Source organism: Myotis brandtii, unplaced genomic scaffold (assembly GCF_000412655.1).
Source record: "Myotis brandtii unplaced genomic scaffold, ASM41265v1 scaffold1554, whole genome shotgun sequence".
In the NCBI taxonomy this organism is placed as follows: domain Eukaryota; kingdom Metazoa; phylum Chordata; class Mammalia; order Chiroptera; family Vespertilionidae; genus Myotis; species Myotis brandtii.
In genome coordinates, this window is record NW_005355638.1 from 256,362 (window position 1) to 277,076 (window position 20,715).

General features: G+C 51.2%; 1 protein-coding gene and 2 long non-coding RNA genes across 4 annotated transcripts in view; all 3 read right to left on the minus strand.

Moving 5' to 3' along the window:
• The window catches only part of LOC106725320, a 28,808-nt gene that overhangs the window by 430 nt on the left and 7,663 nt on the right, over positions 1-20,715 (minus strand). The gene's annotated exons all lie outside the window — the stretch shown is intronic.
• LOC102264094 (zinc finger protein 264) lies at positions 3,016-19,934 on the minus strand. 2 transcript variants are annotated; one of them, XM_014536016.1, is made up of 5 exons: positions 19,822-19,934; positions 18,810-18,936; positions 11,547-11,642; positions 8,486-8,593; positions 3,016-6,038 (listed from the first exon to the last, which is right to left on the minus strand). In XM_014536016.1, the coding sequence occupies exons 1-5, from the start codon at positions 19,885-19,887 to the stop codon at positions 4,408-4,410; spliced, it is 2,028 nt and encodes a 675-aa protein (XP_014391502.1). In that variant the 5' UTR covers positions 19,888-19,934; the 3' UTR covers positions 3,016-4,407. The 2 variants fall into 2 exon arrangements, with proteins under 2 accessions (XP_014391502.1, XP_005861774.2); XM_005861712.2 differs by lacking the exon at positions 8,486-8,593 and having other exon boundaries at positions 19,822-19,931.
• Positions 9,327-11,364, minus strand: LOC106725321. Its single transcript, XR_001361186.1, has 2 exons — positions 10,360-11,364; positions 9,327-9,698 (listed from the first exon to the last, which is right to left on the minus strand). It is a non-coding gene; the product is annotated as an uncharacterized LOC106725321 (long non-coding RNA).

Below are 20,715 nucleotides of genomic sequence, written 5' to 3' on the forward strand. Positions count from 1 at the left end.
CTCAACGACTCACCAGCGGCTCGGGAGCTCCCCGGCGGCGCTGACCGGGCCTTTTATAGTTCGCGCCCTCGCCCCATTGGCTGAGCGGGGAGTTCCTGGTCTGTTTCCATTGGTTGACATTTCTGAGGCGCAGGCAGCCTGCCCAGTAGAAGGAACAGAGATGGGAGCTTCTGCCCGGTACCGAGGACGCTGGGCCAATGAGATGGCAGCGGGGAAACCGGAAGAGGCGGGGCCTTGGGCGGGGGCGGGACGCGCTGGAAGCTGAAGAGTCGGGAGCTGAGGTAGCACGAGGAAGTGTCAGGAAGCAGCCAATGGATGAGCGCGGACTAAGTGCGTGAGGGGTTGTAAAGCGACCCCGGAAGCTGCTGGGGCACCTTGTGCGGCTGGAAAACTCCAGAACCGCGTGTGAGCCCTAAAGGCCCGTTTGAAGGTCCTGTCCAGTTCGGGCCACTCCCAGGACTCGTCATCACGCACGTACGTACGTACGTGCGTACGTACGTGATGGCCCCCGAAGTTGGTGCCTCTGCCCCCACATCCTGTGCTCCCCGTCCACCCAGACACCTGTTTACTTGGGGGACGTATGCAGAAGTGTCAACATTTGATGAACTTGAGTTCCTTTGGAGGCAACAGGATAAACTGTTGGGTAAATATAATTTTAAAAGAAAAAAATCTCCCAACCGAGAACCTCTCCACAATCAATAGTCGGGTAATAAAACTGTTATTTTAAAATTATCTTTATTGATTTTAGCGAGAAAGGGAGACATCAATGATGAGTGCATAAGTGGAACAAATTGATGTTTCTCTTTTCCTCTCTAAAAATGTCATTAAAAAAACAAAAAACAAATCCTGGCTCGTTTGGAAGAGTTCTGTGACGGGGTGATCTTTTTGGTTATAGTGGTTATACATATATGCAAATCTTCACCCGTTATGACTCTTAAGGGGTGGTCATGTGCCCACGTGTTCTGTGTAAACAGTGGTTTATGCTCGACACCTGCTCTCTTCTGGGAGCTCGAATTCGTTACGTGCTGGTAGGAGTGCCGCCTAGAACCCTGGGCCCCAGTCTCTAATGAGCTTCCCTGGCAGACATTTCCATCCGGTGTCACTGTCCCTCAATGGAGCTTCAATCAGCATGTCTTGTGTGACTTCAAGGCAGGACTATTGAAAACAGTCCCTGGTCTCTGGATTCGAGTCCTCGTGCATTTTCCCTGGGCTGTTATACTCTGATTCTTTCTGCTGTAATAAATCATAGCATTATATGGGGTGGGGGTGGGAAAGGAAACATATGTAATACTTTCAACAATAAAGAATGTAAATTAAGCCCTAGTTGGTGTGGCTCAGTGGATAGAGCATGGGCCACCGGACTGAAGGGTCCCAGGTTCAGTTCCGTCAAGGGCACACGCCGGGTTGCGGGCTCGTTTCCCAATATGGGGAGTGCAGGAGGCAGCCAATCAGTGATTCTCATCATTGATGTTTCTATCTCCCTCTCCCTTCCTCTGAGAAATCAACAAAAATATATTTAAAAAAAATACAGAACTGCCTATATTAATACTAGATACAGCATGCTTCAAAGGTAAGGAAATGAATAGAAGGAAAATGAGATACGACATAACGATAAAAGGGTCATTACGCTAAGACAACATAGGGATCCTAAATATGTTTGCACCAAACAACAGAGCTTGGAAATACCTGAAGTTAAGACTGATAAAACTTAAAGGAGGAACAGACAACTCTACAATTATCCTGTCGGAGTTCAATGCCCCTCTTTCATCCATTGATAGAAATACTAGATAAAAAAATTCAGCAAGGATATACGAAATCTGAATACCTCCAACAGAATTGGACAGACATACATAGAAACACCACCCAATGACAGCAGGACATTCTTTTCAAGCAGCCAAACTGAATATTCAAGAAGATAAACCATATCCTGGGTCATAAAACAGACTTTAAAAAATTTAAACAGTGAGGCCAAATGGGAAACTAGAAATCAGAAACAAAAACATAGCAGGAAATACTCCCAACATTAGGAAATCCATGATCAGAGAGGAAGTCTCTAAAGGAATCAAGAAATATATAGAACTGAACAAGTTGTAATCAAAACATATTAAACCTTATGGAATGAAGCTAGAACAGTGCCACGAAGGGAGTTTATGGAACAGCTGACTCTTGAATAATGCAGGTTTAAAGTTTGTGGGTCCTCTCATATGCAGAAATCTGCCTTAAGGGCCAAGTGTATTTTTTTTTAAATATATATTTTATTGATTTTTTACAGAGAGGAAGGGAGAGGGATAGAGAGTTAGAAACATCAATGAGAGAGAAACATCGATCAGCTGCCTCCTGCACACTCCCTACTGGGGATGTGCCCGCAACCAAGGTACATGCCCTTCACCGGAATTGAACCTGGGACCCTTGAGTCCGCAGACTGACGCTCTATCCACTGAGCCAAACCGGTTAGGGCCCAAGTGTATTTTTGATCTGCGTATGTAGACAGCTGAGTAGTTATACCCCGTTTTTCAACTGTACTTAATATTTACATTACGAAAGAAAAAAAAGTTTAAAACAATCTCAGCACCCACATAAAAAAATACAAATAGCAAAATTCAACCAAAACAAATGGAATAAAGGATATAATAAAGACCAGAAGTTAGAACAAAAGAAGAAGAATATGGGGAAATCAATGGTATAAAGTACAGGTTCTTCAAAATGGTCAATGAAATTGATAAATGTCTAAGAAGATTGACACATTTCCAAAATCAGGATAAAATGGGATATAAGTACAGATCCTGCTGCCATTAAAAAAATAAAAGATTATTTCAATCAGGACTACAAACAAAATAGAAAATTTAGATGAAATGCAACAATTCCTTGAGAGGACCAATTATCCAATTTATCCAATATGAAATATATATTCTCAATTGTTCCATACTTACCAAAACCAGATGAGTTTTTAAAAAGCAAAGAATGAGAACTATACATCATTATCACTCAAGAAATTAGAAGAAAACTTCAACAAGATATATTCAAATGGAATGCTTTAATATGGTATATAAAAAGAATTATACTCCACAACCAAGTGGGTTTATTGCAAGAATGCAAGGCTGGTTCAATATTCAATACTCAATGCAATACCGTAGTATCAATAGGATATGGAGGGAAAAAATCAGATGATCATATCAATTGATGCAGACAAAGCACTTGAAAAAACCCAATACCTATTCATAACAATAAAGATCTCAGCAAATTAAGAATAGAGGGAAACTTTATAAATTTGATGAGAAAACTATGAAAACTTACAGTTAGTATGGTACTTAATGACGAAAAACTGAATGTTCCCTCCGCTAGGTCTCAGGAACCAGTCAAGGATGTCCTTCCTTACTATTCCTATTCAACATCATACTGAAGTCCTAGCCAGTGCAATAAGAAAAGGAAATAACAGAATAACAGGTATACAAATTGGGAAGGAAGAAATAAAACTAGTTGCAGTTGACATTTCTAGGTAGAGAACCCAAGGATTCTATCCAAAGAAATGGCTAATAATAAGTGAGTTTAGCAGGCTACCAAAACCACTCCCCCAAAAATAATTACATTATTGTGTACTACCTAAGATCGTGTGGAAAATTTAAATTTAAAAATCAATGCCACTACCACTCAAAAACAAAAACCTAGATAAAATGCTAATGAAATCAAGAGTTATTAATTAAATGTAGTCATATCATATACTTGTTTATAATGCTGATTCTCAAACCGACCTACATTGTAAATCAACTTCTAAGAAAATGAGAGTAAGATTTTTTTTGGTAAGAATAGATAAACTTACCTTAAGATTTATATGAAAAGTTAAAGAAACTAGGAAAGCTAAGTCAATTTCAAATAATGTATAGAGAGGGATCACTTTACTGAATTTTAAGATTTACAGTCTAATACAGAAATAAAACAATAAATAGGAATTAAAAAAATGTTTTATGTCTTAAAATCACATAATTTTTAAAAAAATCTAAGCCTTAACAGTCTTAACTGGTATGCCCTTTCATATGTGTATCCTTTTCTTAAATACTTGCCCTCAACTTCTAACTCTCCTGACCCTAGACAACAATGAATGTATACAAAACACACCAAGGATCAAGGCCTTTCACCCCTGAAACAACATTCCTCTTGCCCCAAGTAAACTAGGTAATCCACGACAAAGTGCTGTAGGCTTAACAGAGAAGTCTCATTGCATTTTCTCTACTAAAAAAAAAAATTCCTGAGATATACTGCGATGTAAACTAAGTAAAAAGATGGAGGCGAAGGGTTCCTTGGTGCATGTCCTCATAGAGAAATCCTCAGCTGAGAATAAGGCTCTAGGCTGGGTCACTTTATAAAATGTGTCTTCATGTGACAGTGATGATCTGCAACAATTATCTTTTCTCACAGTGAAGATCCTTGTGGGGTCTCTCTCTGGTAAGTACAATCAGAGGCTGTGGTGGATGTTTTCTCTGACAAAAGATTTTCCTCGGTGTTTACATTCAAAAAGTCCTTCCCCAACAGGAGCTCTCGGAGCGTGAGCGCAGTCTGACCACTTGGGAAGGGCCTTTCCACGTGTGTTACACTGACAGGGTTTCTCCCAGAATGCATCCTTTGATGCTGAGTGAGGGATGAGCTACGACTGAAGGCCTTCCCACACTCACTGCACTTATAGGGCTTCTCCCCGGTGTGGATGATGGCGTGTCGGATGAGGTTAGTGCTCCAGCAAAAGGATTTGCCGCACTCCATGCACTCATAGGGTTTCTCTCCGCTGTGAATCCGCTGGTGCCTCGTGAGGCCGGACCTGCGGTTGAAGGCCTTCCCACACTCACCGCACTCATAGGGCTTCTCTCCAGTGTGGATGCTGAAGTGCCGGATGAGGTCTTTCCTGGTGCTGAAGGCTTTGCCACATTCTTTACACTCGAAAGGCTTTTCTCCAGTGTGGGCCCTCTTATGAAGGATGAAAGTGGAGCAGTGGGTGAAGGCCCGGTCACATTCCGTGCACACAAAAGGCTTCTCCCCCGTGTGGATCCGCTGGTGCCTCTTGAGGTACGACCTGTGGTTGAAGGCCTTCCCGCACTCGAGGCACTCAAAGGGCTTTTCCCCCGTGTGGATGACGTAGTGGTGGATGAGGGCCGCGCTCTCACAGAAGGTTTTCCCACACTCACTGCACTCATAGGGCTTCTCCCCAGTGTGAGTCTGCTGGTGCCACATGAGGTATGACTTGTGTTTGAAGACCTTTCCACACTCGAAGCATTCATAGGGGTTCTCGCCGCTGTGGACGATGTGATGTCGGAGATATCCTGGCCTGTGTCGAAAAACTTGCCCACATTCTTTGCAGACAAAGGATTTTTCTCCAGTGTGTCTCCTCTTATGCAAGACAAAATTGGAGCGGTGGGTGAAGGCCTTTCCACATTCATTGCACTTATAGGGCTTCTCTCCACTGTGAATCCGCTGGTGTTGTGTCAGGTAGGACTTGCGGTTGAAGGCTTTCCCACACTCCATGCACTCATAGGGCCTCTCCCCTGTGTGGATCATGTGGTGCTGAAGGAGGTGCGTGCTCTTAATAAATGTTTTCCCACATTCTGTGCATTCATAGGGCTTCACTCCAGAGTGAATCTTTTCATGTCCCGCAAGAAGGTGTTTCTTGTTAAACACTTTCCCACATTCACTGCATTTAAAGATATTTTCCTCTTCTTGGATCATGGGATCTTTCCGTAATTCATGTGAGCCATGGTGAAGGACAGCACCTCCTGGAGGAGCTGGCTCCTGCACAGTCCTCACACACACCCCATCAGGTGTTCCTGAGCCGCCATGGTCAGGGCTCCCAGGGAGCCTCTCCCTCGGAGGATCTGTCCCTGGTCTCACGTGTCCTTCCTGCAGGGACACTTGTGATGGGCCACGCTGATCCTTGGTTTGGTCTCCTTGGGAGTCCCCTGGAACTGTCTGCGTTAGTTGTTCCTGGACTGAGAATCTCTCGGACAGGGCTGGCTCACAAGTGGTAGATTCTGTTGTCTTGAATTTTTCTTTGTCACCTGAAGAAATCCAAGACACAAAAAGGCCTGTTAGTAATGTCACCCAGAAGAAACAAAATCAGCATTTCAGTGAAAAACATGGAAATGAAAACAGTGCCTGTGTCTGCTGTGCTTTGCTACCTCTGACTCCCAGGCCTGTAATCTCTTTCTCTCCTGGTCCCTGGACTGTGGACAACACGAGCCTGCCTGGATGAGAGGACAGAATGTCTGTTGTGGAGACACAGCCACCACTACAGACAGGACGTGGCTGTACCGAATAACGATGTGTGTTCCGAGTTTCCTCTGAGCAAGGACAGCCCACGTTGCTACTTGAACACTCGGAAGGGACAGCGAATGCCACCCTGATGGAAGACAGGAAGTGCACAGTGCAACATCTACTCCCCCACAGAGAAGTGTGGTCTTTGTCCCAACTCCAAGGATGTAACCTCTGAATTCTGGGTATTTTCAGAGTGACAGGAGTGTCTTGGTTATTCCTGGCGGGCCCCTGGGAACGTACCATAGTTATGACAAGTATGTCAAACTCCCAGCCAGCAGGCTGCATGCCTTCTTTATTTAAACATTTGACATGCTTCGTTTATGACAACAGACAATGCATTATGGGCCCCTAATGTAAGGAGATGACTCGGAGTAAGGCCTGGCCACATCACAAAGACCAACCTTGTGATTAGAAAGTTGGGGCCCTGGCCGGCTTGGCTCAGCGGATGGAGCATCGTATGACAAGTATGTCAAACTCCCAGCCAGCGGGCCGCATGCCTTCTTTATTTAAACGTTTGACATGCTTGGTTTATGACAACAGACAATGCATTATGGGCCCCTAATGTAAGGAGATGACTCGGAGTAAGGCCTGGCCACATCACAAAGACCAACCTTGTGATTAGAAAGTTGGGGCCCTGGCCGGCTTGGCTCAGCGGATGGAGCATCGGCCTGCGGACTGAGGGGTCCCGGGTAGGAGGGCTGGAGATTGAGTCCCACTAGCAAAGGGTCAGTGACACCTCAATGGAAATCTGGACATCGAGTCTTAAGAGTGCCCTGGGTGGGCCACACCCTGTGCTCATGCCGCCCTACACAGAGGCTAGCTGAGGCGTTGCCAAGGACACGGAATCCTCGTGTTTGGAACACTTTCAGCCCCACATTCCTCATCTCTTCTCATCTGTGTCCTCTTAAATATGATAGTGAGTATAATGGGTTTCAGGGAATTTTCTGAGTCTTTCTAGCAAATCTTTGAACCTGAGGGTAGTTTTTGGAAATCTCTGAACTTGTCTCCGGTGTCAGGAGACCTGGGCACACATGGCAGTCTTGAGTTCTGTGTCCTTCCCCCTTGGTTTGGCTAATACTGTGAAGGGAAAATCGGCGTTTCCCAATGGAGGTGCCCCCGATATGAGTCCCACTGGCACCACCAGAATCTGCCACAGAGAAAGGGGAGGGGCACTACAGAGCATGAGTGGACAGTGCTGAGAAGCCAGGGACTGACCAGTGGGGACAGACTCGGGAGACAGTGAGCACTCCCGGACAGGGCTGAACACATTGGTCTGGTATGCCTGAGGAACAGTTTGGTGAAGAATGGCAAAATACACATGATCTATATGGAGAAAATGACAGTATTAAAGCCAAGGTCTATTAGTGAAGGATTGATAATATAAAACCAACAATCCTACGCCGGTAAATATATAAATTCAATATAATCCCATCACCACAGAACCCAAAGATCTGATTGTAGATGTGCATGAAAGACCAGAAGTGAGACTAAAGAGTACAAGGAGAAGAACACCTCCCCGATCAGATAATACTCTTAGAGGATTATAGAGTTTAAGACCTGGTTGTACAGGCGCAGAGAAGACAAACAGGGTGTTGGAAAGAGAACAGAGAGCTCAGCAGTTCAGCTGGTGGTTAGTGTCATCCCATAAGCCAAGGTTGTGGGTTTGCTCTCCGGTCAGGGCACATACAAGAATCAACCAACCAATGCATAAGTGGAACAACACATTGATAGGCTTCTGTCTCTCTCTTCCTTCCTCTCCCTCTAAAATAATAGTAATAGTAGTAATAATAATAATAATAAAGTAAAAAAGTGGCACTAGCCAGTTTGGCTCAGTGGATAGAGCATTGGCCTGCGGACTGAAAGGTCCTGGGTTCGATTCCGGTCAAGGGCACATGCCTGTGTTGTGGGCTTGATCGTTTTCTGAGTCTTTATAGCAAATCTTTGAACCTGAGGGTAGTTTTGGGAAATCCCTGAACTTGTCTCCGGTGTCAGGAGACCTGGGCGCACATGGCAGCCTTGAGTTCTGTGTCCTTCCCCCTTGGTTTGGCTAATACTGTGAAGGGAAAATCGGCGTTTCCCAATGGAGGTGCCCCCGATATGAGTCCCACTGGCACCACCAGAATCTGCCACAGAGAAAGGGGAGGGGCACTACAGAGCATGAGTGGACAGTGCTGAGAAGCCAGGGACTGACCAGTGGGGACAGACTCGGGAGACAGTGAGCACTCCCGGACAGGGCTGAACACATTGGTCTGGTATGCCTGAGGAACAGTTTGGTGAAGAATGGCAAAATACACATGATCTATATGGAGAAAATGACAGTATTAAAGCCAAGGTCTATTAGTGAAGGATTGATAATATAAAACCAACAATCCTACGCCGGTAAATATATAAATTCAATATAATCCCATCACCACAGAACCCAAAGATCTGATTGTAGATGTGCATGAAAGACCAGAAGTGAGACTAAAGAGTACAAGGAGAAGAACACCTCCCCGATCAGATAATACTCTTAGAGGATTATAGAGTTTAAGACCTGGTTGTACAGGCGCAGAGAAGACAAACAGGGTGTTGGAAAGAGAACAGAGAGCTCAGCAGTTCAGCTGGTGGTTAGTGTCATCCCATAAGCCAAGGTTGTGGGTTTGCTCTCCGGTCAGGGCACATACAAGAATCAACCAACCAATGCATAAGTGGAACAACAGATTGTTAGGCCTCTGTCTCTCTTCCTCTCCCTCTAAAATAATAGTAGTAATAATAATAATAAAAAAGTAAAAAAGTGGCACTAGCCGGTTTTGCTCAGTGGATAGAGCACTGGCCTGCGGACTGAAGGGTCCTGGGTTCGATTCCGGTCAATGGCACATGCCTGTGTTGTGGACTTGATCCCCAATAGGGAGCGTGCAGGAGGCAGCTGATCAATGATTCTCATCATTGATGTTTCTATCTTTCTCCCTCTCCCTTCCTCTCTGACGGGAATCAAACCAGCTACCCTTCAGTGCATGGGATGACAGAACTAAATAAGCCACACCAGCAAGGGCACCTGGAACATACTTTTATTTTGAGTAGAAAAAGGATGAAGTTACCCAAAGGGGTGGGGGGTGGGGGTATGTAAGTGAAGAATGTAAGCAAAGGAAGACTTTCCCAGAAAAGGTGTGATCGAGACTCTGGTTCAGGACGTGGCTGTGGTTGGGGCAAGCCCCCTCCTGCCAGGTGAAGGAGAAGCGCCGACAGGCGAGTCCACAGGCGTGCGGACGGGTGAGGAGCAAGCCACGGCCGGAGGCCCACTTTACTTTCAACAGGAAGCCTGACACACTGGTGGCCACAGGCTGAGACTCTGGGGCTGGGGAAGTGGTCACTGCCTGGAACCAAGCCTGAGCCCCTGAGTAGCTCCTGCAGGACACACAGCTGGTCTGAGGCACCAGCAAGTGGAGAGACCGGTTAGGAGACGATGAGCATCCCCCAGGGCCAGAGGATGAGCTGAAACCGAGGGTGGGACGGGTCTGATGGAGGGGCTGCAGTGACGGAATGAACAGGACCGGGGACGGCTGGGGTAGGAATGATGGGGGTGGAGGGGGGAGTTATTAGTGTGGATTCAGGAGATGAATGTGACGGAATGAACAGGACCGGGGACGGCTGGGGTAGGAATGATGGGGGTGGAGGGGGGAGTTATTAGTGTGGATTCAGGAGATGAATGTGACGGAATGAACAGGACCGGGGACGGCTGGGGTAGGAATGATGGGGGTGGAGGGGGGAGTTATTAGTGTGGATTCAGGAGATGAATGTGACGGAATGAACAGGACCGGGGACGGCTGGGGTAGGAATGATGGGGGTGGAGGGGGGAGTTATTAGTGTGGATTCAGGAGATGAATGTGACGGAATGAACAGGACCGGGGACGGCTGGGGTAGGAATGATGGGGGTGGAGGGGGGAGTTATTAGTGTGGATTCAGGAGATGAATGTGACGGAATGAACAGGCCTGGGAACGGCTGGGGTAGGAATGATGGCGGTGGAGGGGTGAGTCATTCGGGGCCACACCTAGTTTCTAACCTGCCTCAATGGCAGCACCACTCACTGAAACTGGGGAGGCGAGAGGAGTGGGCAGCGCCGTGGGATCCTTGCCAGGCACGTTGACGCTGGTGCCTCTGAGGCTTCCAAGTGGAGATGTGGACTGAGGAGGGGGCAGAGGCACAGACGCTGAGGGGCTGCCATGAGCTGCACACGGACTCACAGGCTGGCTGAGCAGCCCAAGGGACCCACAGAAATGACTGCAGGGGCACCAAGCTCACACCTGATGCCCCAGTGCCCTCCACAGCTCCCAGGTGGGGCAGACAAGGTCAATGTCATCTTGAGGTTTTACCAAACAGGAGGGGCAGGAACAAGGAGTGCCTGGGGCAGGCAGAGTACAGCTGGAGAGAGTGACTGGAGAGAAAGAAGGCCCTTTCCTCAGAGGTCAGCGGGAAATGTGAGACACGTCACTCATGGTAACAGGCCACTACCAACAGCTTGCTTTCCATGAGCCACTTGCTAGGCTCCGACGCTGTGCTCTGCAGTTTTATGCATTAATGCGATACGTGATCACATCCCCAAACAACCTGACAACAGAGACACCATTACCAGCATCTTCCAGGGACAGACGGACTGTCGCAGACTACACTCTCCAAAGCCTCTGCTCCTCACTGACAGCCTCACCACGCTTCCCAGCCCCACTCCCAGGTGCCCAAACGCCCAGTTCTCGTGGTGGGATGTGAGGGGAACTGGTGTTTGTGGGAGTGGGTGTGACATCCTCCCTCCTCTCTCCTCTCTCCATTCTCCTCTGCCAGCTCCAGGAGGCCAGCACAACCCGACAGCCACACAATGACGACAGAACCCACACGGGTCCTTCAGTAACGGTGTGGCCAGCTCCCTGCTGACCCCATGGGCCCTGCTGAGGGAGAAAAAGAGCTGCCATATGCTGAGCCCTGAGGTTCTGGAGTCTGTCTGATCCAGAAGCTGGGTTTCTTCCACAAAGACACAATGAGATCGTGCAACTTCACTACGGCACGGAGACGATGATTGGCAAGCCAGGCTCTGATCCCAGACAGACCTCAGCGCGTACACCTCCATCCTCCATGAGGTCAGAGGGCCCACAGGTCAAAGGGCTCCGAGGCTTCCAAACCAGCAGACAGGCCACAGCAAGCAGCTTTCCAGGGACCCGCGGCCAGCGGTCTCCTCAAGGCCTCAGGGTGGCAGGGCCTCCGTTTGCCGGGCCTCGGCTCCTACCTGGACAGGCGCCTCGGGAGAGATCTGTCTTCACCATCCACAGCTCCCGCCCCGACTCCGGCTGGCAGATCAGCTGCGGTCTGGGAACAGGGCACCCTGTTCATGGAGAAGGAAAGAGGACGTGAGGATACGTGTAAAAGGAAGGAAAACCTCTCCATCGAGTCCGGGACTGCAGGGTGTGGACAACCTCAGCAGGAAGCTGCTCCATCCACACAAAAATGCCAAGACCGGAAACCCAGGACACAAACGCCGTCACTGAGACCCGAAGACTGAGCGGCGATGCTGGCTGGATGGACAGCACCATCCCCTCGACCCCGTCGCATGGGTCCCAAGTCTGTTCAGTTGCTGCCCGGACCTGAGGAAACCACCCTTCCTTCAGGCGTTTTCTATTAATCACAGTGAGTGGGTCCGCACCACCCACGCACCCAACCCCTAGGATGTCAGGTCTCTGCAGGCGAGGCCTGGATCTCAGGAGATTAAACAACCTCCCAGGCGAGTCTGGTGTTGACAGAGGGTTGAGAAGTCCTGGTCTCCACCAACTTGCAAGTGGCTAATAGTCTGAGGCAGCAGGTGACCTACACCCCCACTCCATGGAGAGTTTCATTCCGCTCTGCTTGTCCGGCAGCATCCTGGGACTGTGAGGTGACTGCCTAAGGACCGAGGAGGAAGCAAAGACACTGACCGGGGGTTGGCACCCACCCAGACAGGCGCCCGCCCCACCGCTGCGCTTGTCAGTGTGGTAGTAACTTCCTGGAGGGTGAAGACCGAGCGGGTCTGTCACTTGCAGCCAAGCTCAGATGCAGGGGAAAAAGACACAGGATGCGTACAGAGAAGTCGGTGAGAGGCACCCCAACCCACAGGAGGCTCCTCTGGCAGGTCCTGACCACAGCCCAGGACCCACCCGCTGTCACCAAGCAAATGTTCACTTGAGTCTACTGTCAGCTCAGAGCACGGCTCGGGGAGGGGGCAGAGGGAAGATGAAGGAGATGAGACCTCCCTCGGCTCTGGCAGGAGTTTATCTCCCTGTGACCTCAGGGCCTTTGCACGTGTCAGCTCTTCTACACGGAAGCTGTTCTCGCCGCACCTTGCTTCTTCTTGCTTAACTCTTTGGGTCTCAGCTCAAGTGTCACTTCCTCCTCAGATGCCAAAGCACAAAAGAGGCTTAAACTGTTTCAAGGGAAAATTCTGTCACTGCTGCTTGTCTTCCTGCTGTTGCAGTTTGTTCCTGACCCAGCAAGGTATAAGGGACCCCATCCATGGAGGCTGGTGGTTCAGTGTATAATAAAACATCTATATTTATATATATAAAAGCCCAGCTACTGACGGGCGGAATGACCAGAACCAGTCACTATGATGCACACAGACCACCAGGGGGAAGTCGCTCAACTGAGGAGCTGCCCCCTGGTGGTCAGTGAGCTCCCACAGTGGGAGCACCACTCGGCTGACTAGGATGAGCGGCTCCCACAGCAGGCCAATCCCCACAGGCCATACCCCCCACAAGTCCACAAATCCGTGCACTGGGCCTCTAGTAAAACATAAAGAGCAAGAAATATCTTGTTTCTACTCCCCCTGAAACTGAAGAGGTTTCTCAATTCATTTGCGATTGTCTACCCCCGGCCGGTAAGTTTGGCAAGTCTGAGTGCAGCTGCCCGTCAGCATTGTCCCTGTCTCCCCCCTAAGGCCCAGCAGTCAGACACTGATTGCTCCCCAGATGCAAGCCCTGCCCCTTTGAGGAGCTGGGACACCCTAGAAACCGGGCCGCCACGCACAGCAGAGGCCACTTGGGACTGCCAGGAGCCTGTCAGGTAAATATTCAAACCAAAGAAAGAAAAATGGTCAGGGACAGAGAGGTAACCCCTTCATCCCCCCCAACCCCCCAAAAAGATTGTTTAGAAGGAAAGGGGAAAAAAAAAAAAAGGAGAAAACGGGGAAGAGGGAAGAAAGGACTACATTCGCTTCAGGCCAGGATCATCTCAGGAAGAGGCTGCTGCCTAGAGGCCCAGGCCCTTACCCATCCCGCCCTTTTTTAAAAAAAAAACCAGGACACACACTAAAAACTAAGAGTAGCCCGGCCGGTGTGGCTCAGTGGTTGAGCATTGACCTATGAACCAGAAGGTCATGGTTCGATTCCTGATCAGAGCACATGCCCAGGTGCCAGGCTCCTTCCCCAGTGCGGGGCGTGCAGGAGGCAGCCCATCAATGATTCTCTCTCATTGATGTTTCTATCTCTCTCTCCCTCTCCCTTCCTCTCCGAAATCAATAAAAATCAAACAATCAAACCAGTAACAAAAAACTAACCCTGAGACACAGGGGAAAAAAAGCAAAGATAGTCAGTTATAGCTGGGGCCCCACTAAATGTAAACGCTGTACTCCCCAATCTTAAAAAGCAGCTAAATAGGAAAAAATGGTATGCCTCACTTTAACTGTAGCTTTGCCTGAATTTCCCTAAGTTCCCACTGTCAGAAAATATCCCGTATTGGGCACAGATGCTCTGACGCAATACATCATTAAAATAAAATGTTGGTACTTATACACTAGCTGGAAAAATGAGACCCCACAGACCCAACTGTAGTTAAACAGCCCTGGCCAGTGTGCTCAGTGGTTAAAGCATCCGCCAGAACACCAAAGGGTCAAGGGCATACACCTGGGTTGCATGTTTGATTCCCATCCGGGAGGCAGCCAGTTGATGTTTCTGTTTCTCTCCCCCTCACCCCAACTCTCTAAAAATCAATGGGAAAACATCCTAGGGCAGTGACGGCGAACCTTTTGAACTCGGCATGTCAGCATTTTGAAAAACCCTAACTTAACTCTGGTGCCCTGTCACATATAGAAATTTTTTGATCTTTGCAACCATAGTCAAACAAAGACTTATATTTTTGATATTTATTTTATATATTTAAATGCCATTTAACACAAAAAAATCAACCAAAAAAATGAGTTCGTGTGTCACCTGACACGCGTGTCATAGGTTCACCATCACTGTCCTAGAGTGAGGATTAAGTGGTGAACAGCCCTCTGGTGTGTTCCACCTGCAGGAAGGGTGGCCCCTCCAGATGATCGGTGCTGAAGGTCCCCTCTCCCCCAGAATCCCTGGCTACTGGGAGCCTGGGGCTCAGTGAACAGTCATCGAGTTCATGGACTACGAGACACTGCCAGCCACCACAGGACAGTCAGTGAGTGCGGTGCTGCTTTCCACCCTTAGCCAGAACGTCCCAGATTAAAAATGAAAGGAGCACCATTTGTTGTATATATTTTTATTGATTTCAGAAAGGGAGAGGGAGAGAGAGAGAGAAACATCAGTGATAAGGGAGAATCATTGATCGGCTGCCTCCTGCACGCCCCACACTGGGGATGGAGCCGGCAACCCAGGCATGTCCTTGACTGGAATGGAACCTGGGACCCTTCAGTCCACAGGCTGACGCTCTCTCCACTGAGCAAAACTGGCCAGGGCGCTTTTGTTATTCATAATAAGCCCCTTCTACCGCCCTGTTCACGAGGTGATTTTTGGAATCAACCACGGGATTAGAGGATCAGGACAGCAGCTCACCCTGACCTCGGTGGGGGAGGAGCTGGAGGTGGAGTGTAACCCCCGTGGCCAGTGATTTCAGTTAAGCCTCCGAGGAGGCCTCCAGGTGGTTAGCGCTGAGGGGCGGGAGGGTGATCAGCCGCAGAGGGCAGGGAAGCCCAGCCCCCGTCCTACACGCCTGCCCTGTGCCCCCGTGCTGTCCGGGTTGCTGCCGTTACAATAACCAGGTGACAGGAAGTGAGGTGCTGTCCTGAGTCCTGAGCACTGTTTGGGCAAATTACCAAACTCCAGGAGGGGTCATGGGAACCTCCAATTGATAGCCAGATGTGCAGGGGGGACACCCTGGGCTGTGACCCCTATCTCAGGTGGGTGGTGGGAACTGGAGAGGCTGTCCATGAGCCTGAGGATTCCCTGGTGCGAATCCTGCTGGCCAATGCCAGAGCTGCTTGGGTGGAAACCCCACGTGTGATGTCTGGAGTGTTGAGAACAAGAGTTTTTTCCTTTTACACACAAATACCACACACACACACACACACACACACTCTTTCTGCTTTAGCACACAGCACAACTTCCCGAAGACGTTAGGCAACCCCCAATTTCAGATGGACTTTCTTAGCTGAAGCTATACAAATGGGAACGGCTGTGGGCCTCCTGCAGGTACTTCCCATGCCTACCTGGGCTCCTCCTCACTCAATGCTTTTCTGTACGCTTCGGGGCAGCTTACGCCATGCTGTGTAAAACTCTCCACCATCCTCTCCCCAAAGCTTCCCTAATCGGAGGACCAATTAGTTAATCATTCTTTTAAAAAAGTTTACTGTTTCACAAGGTTCTGACACCTTGGGGCCTACCCCTCCCAGAGCCGGCTAATTCCGGCACAGCTGCCAGGCGGCGCACCTTTCATGGAAACACCCGAAGCCACAGCCTCCCCACCCCTTTAACTCTTACACCCAGCCAGCCGTTCCCCGCCCTCCGTCAACCAAGCGCCAGCTTCCACACAACCAGGGCCGCTGGAAGCACTGCAGCCGGCCACCCTGCGCGGTCACCTGCTCTCGCTTTCGGTGCCCAGAGAAACCCCAGTAAGTGCTCTGGGCCATGCTTTCCCACGGTCACGGTTTTCCTACTGATTCCCCACGTGGCTTCTGGGACGTGCAGTGTCCCCTTCTCCTGAGAGCTAACAAATCCTCCCTTCACGGCACTGACTTCTCCGTCCCGTCACTAAGTCGCCCCTGTAAACTGAACCCCGGCAGGTGCAGACGAGCACGCTGGAGGTGCTGTATCAAATGAGTGGGGCATCACCAGTGCTCAGGGGACCTGCGCTGTGACAGTTAACTGCTTCTTTTAAAAGTGACCCACTTTTTAATTTTCTCAGATTTCTGCAAAAAAGGAATCCTGGCCCTGGCCGACGCAGCTCAGTTGGCTGAGCATCGCCCCGCACACGGAAAGGTCGCCTAAAAGTGACCCACTTTTTAATTTTAATTTTCTCAGATTTCTGCAGTTGGCTGAGCATCGCCCCGCACACGGAAAGGTCGCAGGTTCCATTCCCAGTCAGGGCGCCTGCCAGGTTGTGGGTTGGATCCCTAGTGGACACACATACACAAGGCAACTGAGCGATGTTCCTCTCTCTCTCTCTCTCTCTCAAATCAGTAAAAGCATGCCCTCAGTTGAGGATTAAAAAAAGAAAGAAAAGAACCCCGCACGGCTCTGGCAAGTGGGAACCCCAGGGTCACGTCACTTCCCTGGATGGCAGGTCACCGTGAAATGCTACGAAGTCCCGGTGAGCTCCTGCTGCCCCACAGGCTGCAAGCCTGAGGCTGCTCTGTCTGCTGAGAAGGCAAAAAAATCAGCAAAAGCATGTCCTCAGTTGAGGATTAAAAAAAGAAAGAAAAGAACCCCGCACGGCTCTGGCAAGTGGGAACCCCAGGGTCACGTCACTTCCCTGGATGGCAGGTCACCGTGAAATGCTACGAAGTCCCGGTGAGCTCCTGCTGCCCCACAGGCTGCAAGCCTGAGGCTGCTCTGTCTGCTGAGAAGGCAAAAGCAGCACCGGTTTGGGGGAGAAGGTGTATAAGCTTCCGCACGAAACCCAGACTTTGCAGCAGGAGCAATCCGAGGAGGAAGGAGAAGAAGCGCAGGCCCGGCTCCCAGGCCCTCTCAGTGCTGGGCATCAGGGGCCTCTGCGCCCTCTTAACAGGGTCTGCCCGCCTGGCGTGGCGGCAGGGAGGACTGTCCTGCATGCCTCAGTGCACTCCTGGCCCACCCTCTGGGCGTCTGTGGCACCCACGTCCCACACCACCTCCGGACACTGCTGAGTGTCTGGGAAAAAGACCATCCCAGGGCGAGAAGCACTGATTCAGGTTATAAAGTGAATGGGCTGGGGGACCTGCCTGGCTAGGTCAGGACACAGCACCGAGGAGGCGGGGCCTGCGAGACAGCAAAGCATATCAAGTGTGCCTGGGGCCGAGGCGCGCTGTGCGTGTGCGTGTGCGTGTGCGTGTGCGCGTGTGTGTGCGTGTGCGTGTGCGAGGTAGCAGGACCAGCCAGGGGTCCCTTTATTTTAAGTTTTTCTTACATGATATTTAATTACCAAACTTTTCTAGTTTTGCGTTATTTCTCGTTGGCACAAAACATAATCCCAGTCCTGTAAACACAGGCACGCCTTTCCCTGAGCCCTGGATGTCCAGCCCTCCTTTCCCTCGAGGTGAGGGGTCCCCAGGACCCCCTACGCTGGTGTTTCTCAACCAGGCACTCTTCCTGTGCCGACCAGGGACCGAACCCGCAACCTTGGAGTGTCAGGACGACACTCTAACACTAAGACCTGGGCCAGGGCTCCTGGCCCTCTTGGCATGTGGGCGGGATAATCCTTGTTGAGGGCGAGGTCTGGTCCAGGGCAGGATGTAACAGGACTCTGCCCACTAGTGCCAGTACCACCCACACCCCAGCTGTGACCATCAAAGTGGCCACAGACATGGCCCAGTGTCTCCTGGGGACCAAACTGCCAACTGGCAGGAAGCACCAGGGACTCAGGAAGCTGCAGGATAGAGAGGCCCATAACCCAGACCTGGGTTTAGAACAAACCTGGGGCAGCGAGGGGGACGCCTCCTGGGACCTGCCTGGTCCCCTCTTCTGGGAGAAGAGCCCTCGCTCCGGCCCTGACCACTGGCCTGGAGGGGACACGGGGGTCAACCAGGCTCCCTCAGTCAGGATGTGGAATGAGAACCTCAGACAGAGGCCAGTCTGTGCCGGGCACTGAGGGGAGAGGTCCAGGACATATGGGCTCAGGTGGCCATTGCTGCCTCCTGGACGCCCCAGAGCCCAGCAGCAAAGAAAGAGAAACAACATAAACGTGCAGAAAAGCACCGACAAGGAATCTGGGGCCAGAGAGCAGGGACTGAGGGGCCAGTCCTGTCACAAGCTCGCCAAGGAGAAGCCACTCTGGACAGCACGACAGGAGCAGACCCAGGAGCCACAGCATGATCCTGGGGGTCCCAGCGCCTGTGTCAGGCCCTCAGGGCCCGACGGGACGCCCTGCCTCTGGGCTCTGCACGACGCCCCCATTTCCTTCCACCACGTCCTAGGAGCCAGAGGAGACCATGGAGACCAGGCCGGCAGAGGCGAGTCTAGAACATGACCGAGGCCGGAAGGAGGAAAACGGCTCCTGAGGCCTCCGTGACCAGCCCGGCCCGGAGGCAGACGTGGATAAGGAAGCGGCGGGCCCCCCACCGAGGGGTCAGACTCACCCAGCGACGCCAGGAGCCTGCAGTTCTCCAGCATCACCTCCTGGTACAGGGTCCTCTGGGCCACGTCCAGCTGCCCCCACTCCTCCTGGGAGAAGGTCACGGCCACGTCCTCGAAGGTCACAGACACCTGGGAAGTAAACAGAGGTCGCAGCGACGGCCTTGGGGCTGCTGATGGGATCAGCGAGCGTCGTGGTCCAGGGGCAGACGTCAAGGCCCAGAGCACCACGCGGCTGCTGGGCCGAGCTCTGTGCTCGCTCACAGGGGACGGCAATGCTGTGGGTGTAACACAGTCGCATAGGAGAAGCCCCCAAGCAGGAGCCGATGTAAACTGACAGGAGACAATGGAACGTCACGTAGGGGGTGAGGGGGACAGCGAGGGCTCCAGGATGAGAGGGTCGAGGAAATGATAACGTCCGTGACGGTAGCCACCGGTGTCCCTGAGCCTCCCTGTTCGGGCAACTGCCTCCCCACGCTGGGGGCTCCACTTCCTGGTCAAAGGGACTAAAGCCCCCAGTTCCATCTCCGGTGGTTTGCTCCCAAACTCGTTTTTTTTCAGTTTTTAATATTTTTATTGATTTTTTTTTTCTTTTTAGAGAAAGGAAGAGGGAGAAACAGCCAAGTGAGAGCGGACCTTTGCTGCCTCCTGAACCCCGCCCCCCCCAGACAGGGATGGAGCCCACCACCCAGGAAGTGCCCTGACGGGGATGGAACTGCACCTTTCGTGCACTGGACTGGACAACCCCAGCCAACGGCCAGGGCTGCGCCCAAGCTCCTGAAACCCGGTGCCTGCCAGCGTGCTACCTGGGGGGCATCACTCATTTCTGAGCCGGTTCCTGGGTCAGTAAGTGCCCACTTCCCCTAACATTTGTGACGGAAGCTACGCTCGCTGTGCTTGGGGGTCTTATTAACTCTCCCACAGCCCGAGGTGAGCCCTCATGCCCTCCGTGCCAGTGGGTGACCCGGGCCTCAGGGAGTCCCCCCAGTTCACCCGAGGGACTCACATCTCACTAACCAGAGGCAAGACTTTATCACAGGTTCCTCCCACGGGGTCCAACAGAGTCACCCGACCCTCCTCCATTGTCAAAGCGAAGCCCGGCCAGTGTTGCTCAGTGGGTAGAGCGTACGCCTGCGGACTGAAGGGTCCTGGGTTCGATTCAGATCAAGGGTACAGGCCTGGGTTGCGGGCTCCATCCCCAGTAGGGGATGTGCAAGAGGCAGCCGATCCGTGATTCTCTCTCATCATTGATGTTACTGTCTCTCTCCCTCTCCTTCCTCTCTGAAATCAGTAATAAAAATAATTTTTTTAAAAAGTGGATACATGGGTAAGGAGGCCGTGAAGCTATTACACCCATTTATTCAAAATATATTTTTATTGCTTTCAGAGAAGGAAGAGAGAGAGATAGAAACATCAGCGATGAGAGAGAATCACTGATCAGCTGCCTCCTACACGACCCCCACTGGGGATGGAGCCCGCAACCCAGGCCTGTGCCCTCGGCCGGAATGAACCCCAGACCCTTCCGCCCGCAGGCCGACGCTCTACCCACTGGGCCACACCGGCCCGGGCCACCCCCACTTTTGCTATGGAACCCGCCTCTGTCGCCCCTAAAACGCCATCTGTGAGCACGGACAGCGGATCCCCCAGGAGAGACACCTGCGAGGGCAGCTCCCACCTGGTCATGTCCCGCCGGGGACCCGCACCCCACACCCCCTGGGGCTCCCCAATGTCTCCCGGGGAGACCCCACGGCAAAGCATCAGCCTCTTCTCCTTCCTGACCCCCGAGGCCGGGAGAGATTCCAGGGGCGCCAATCGCGAAGGACACACCGGGGTGCGTGGTGGCGGAGGGGGTGACCCTGCTCAGCAACCGTCACCCACGGTCACCCTCCGGGCCGCGTCTCAGCCTCCTGC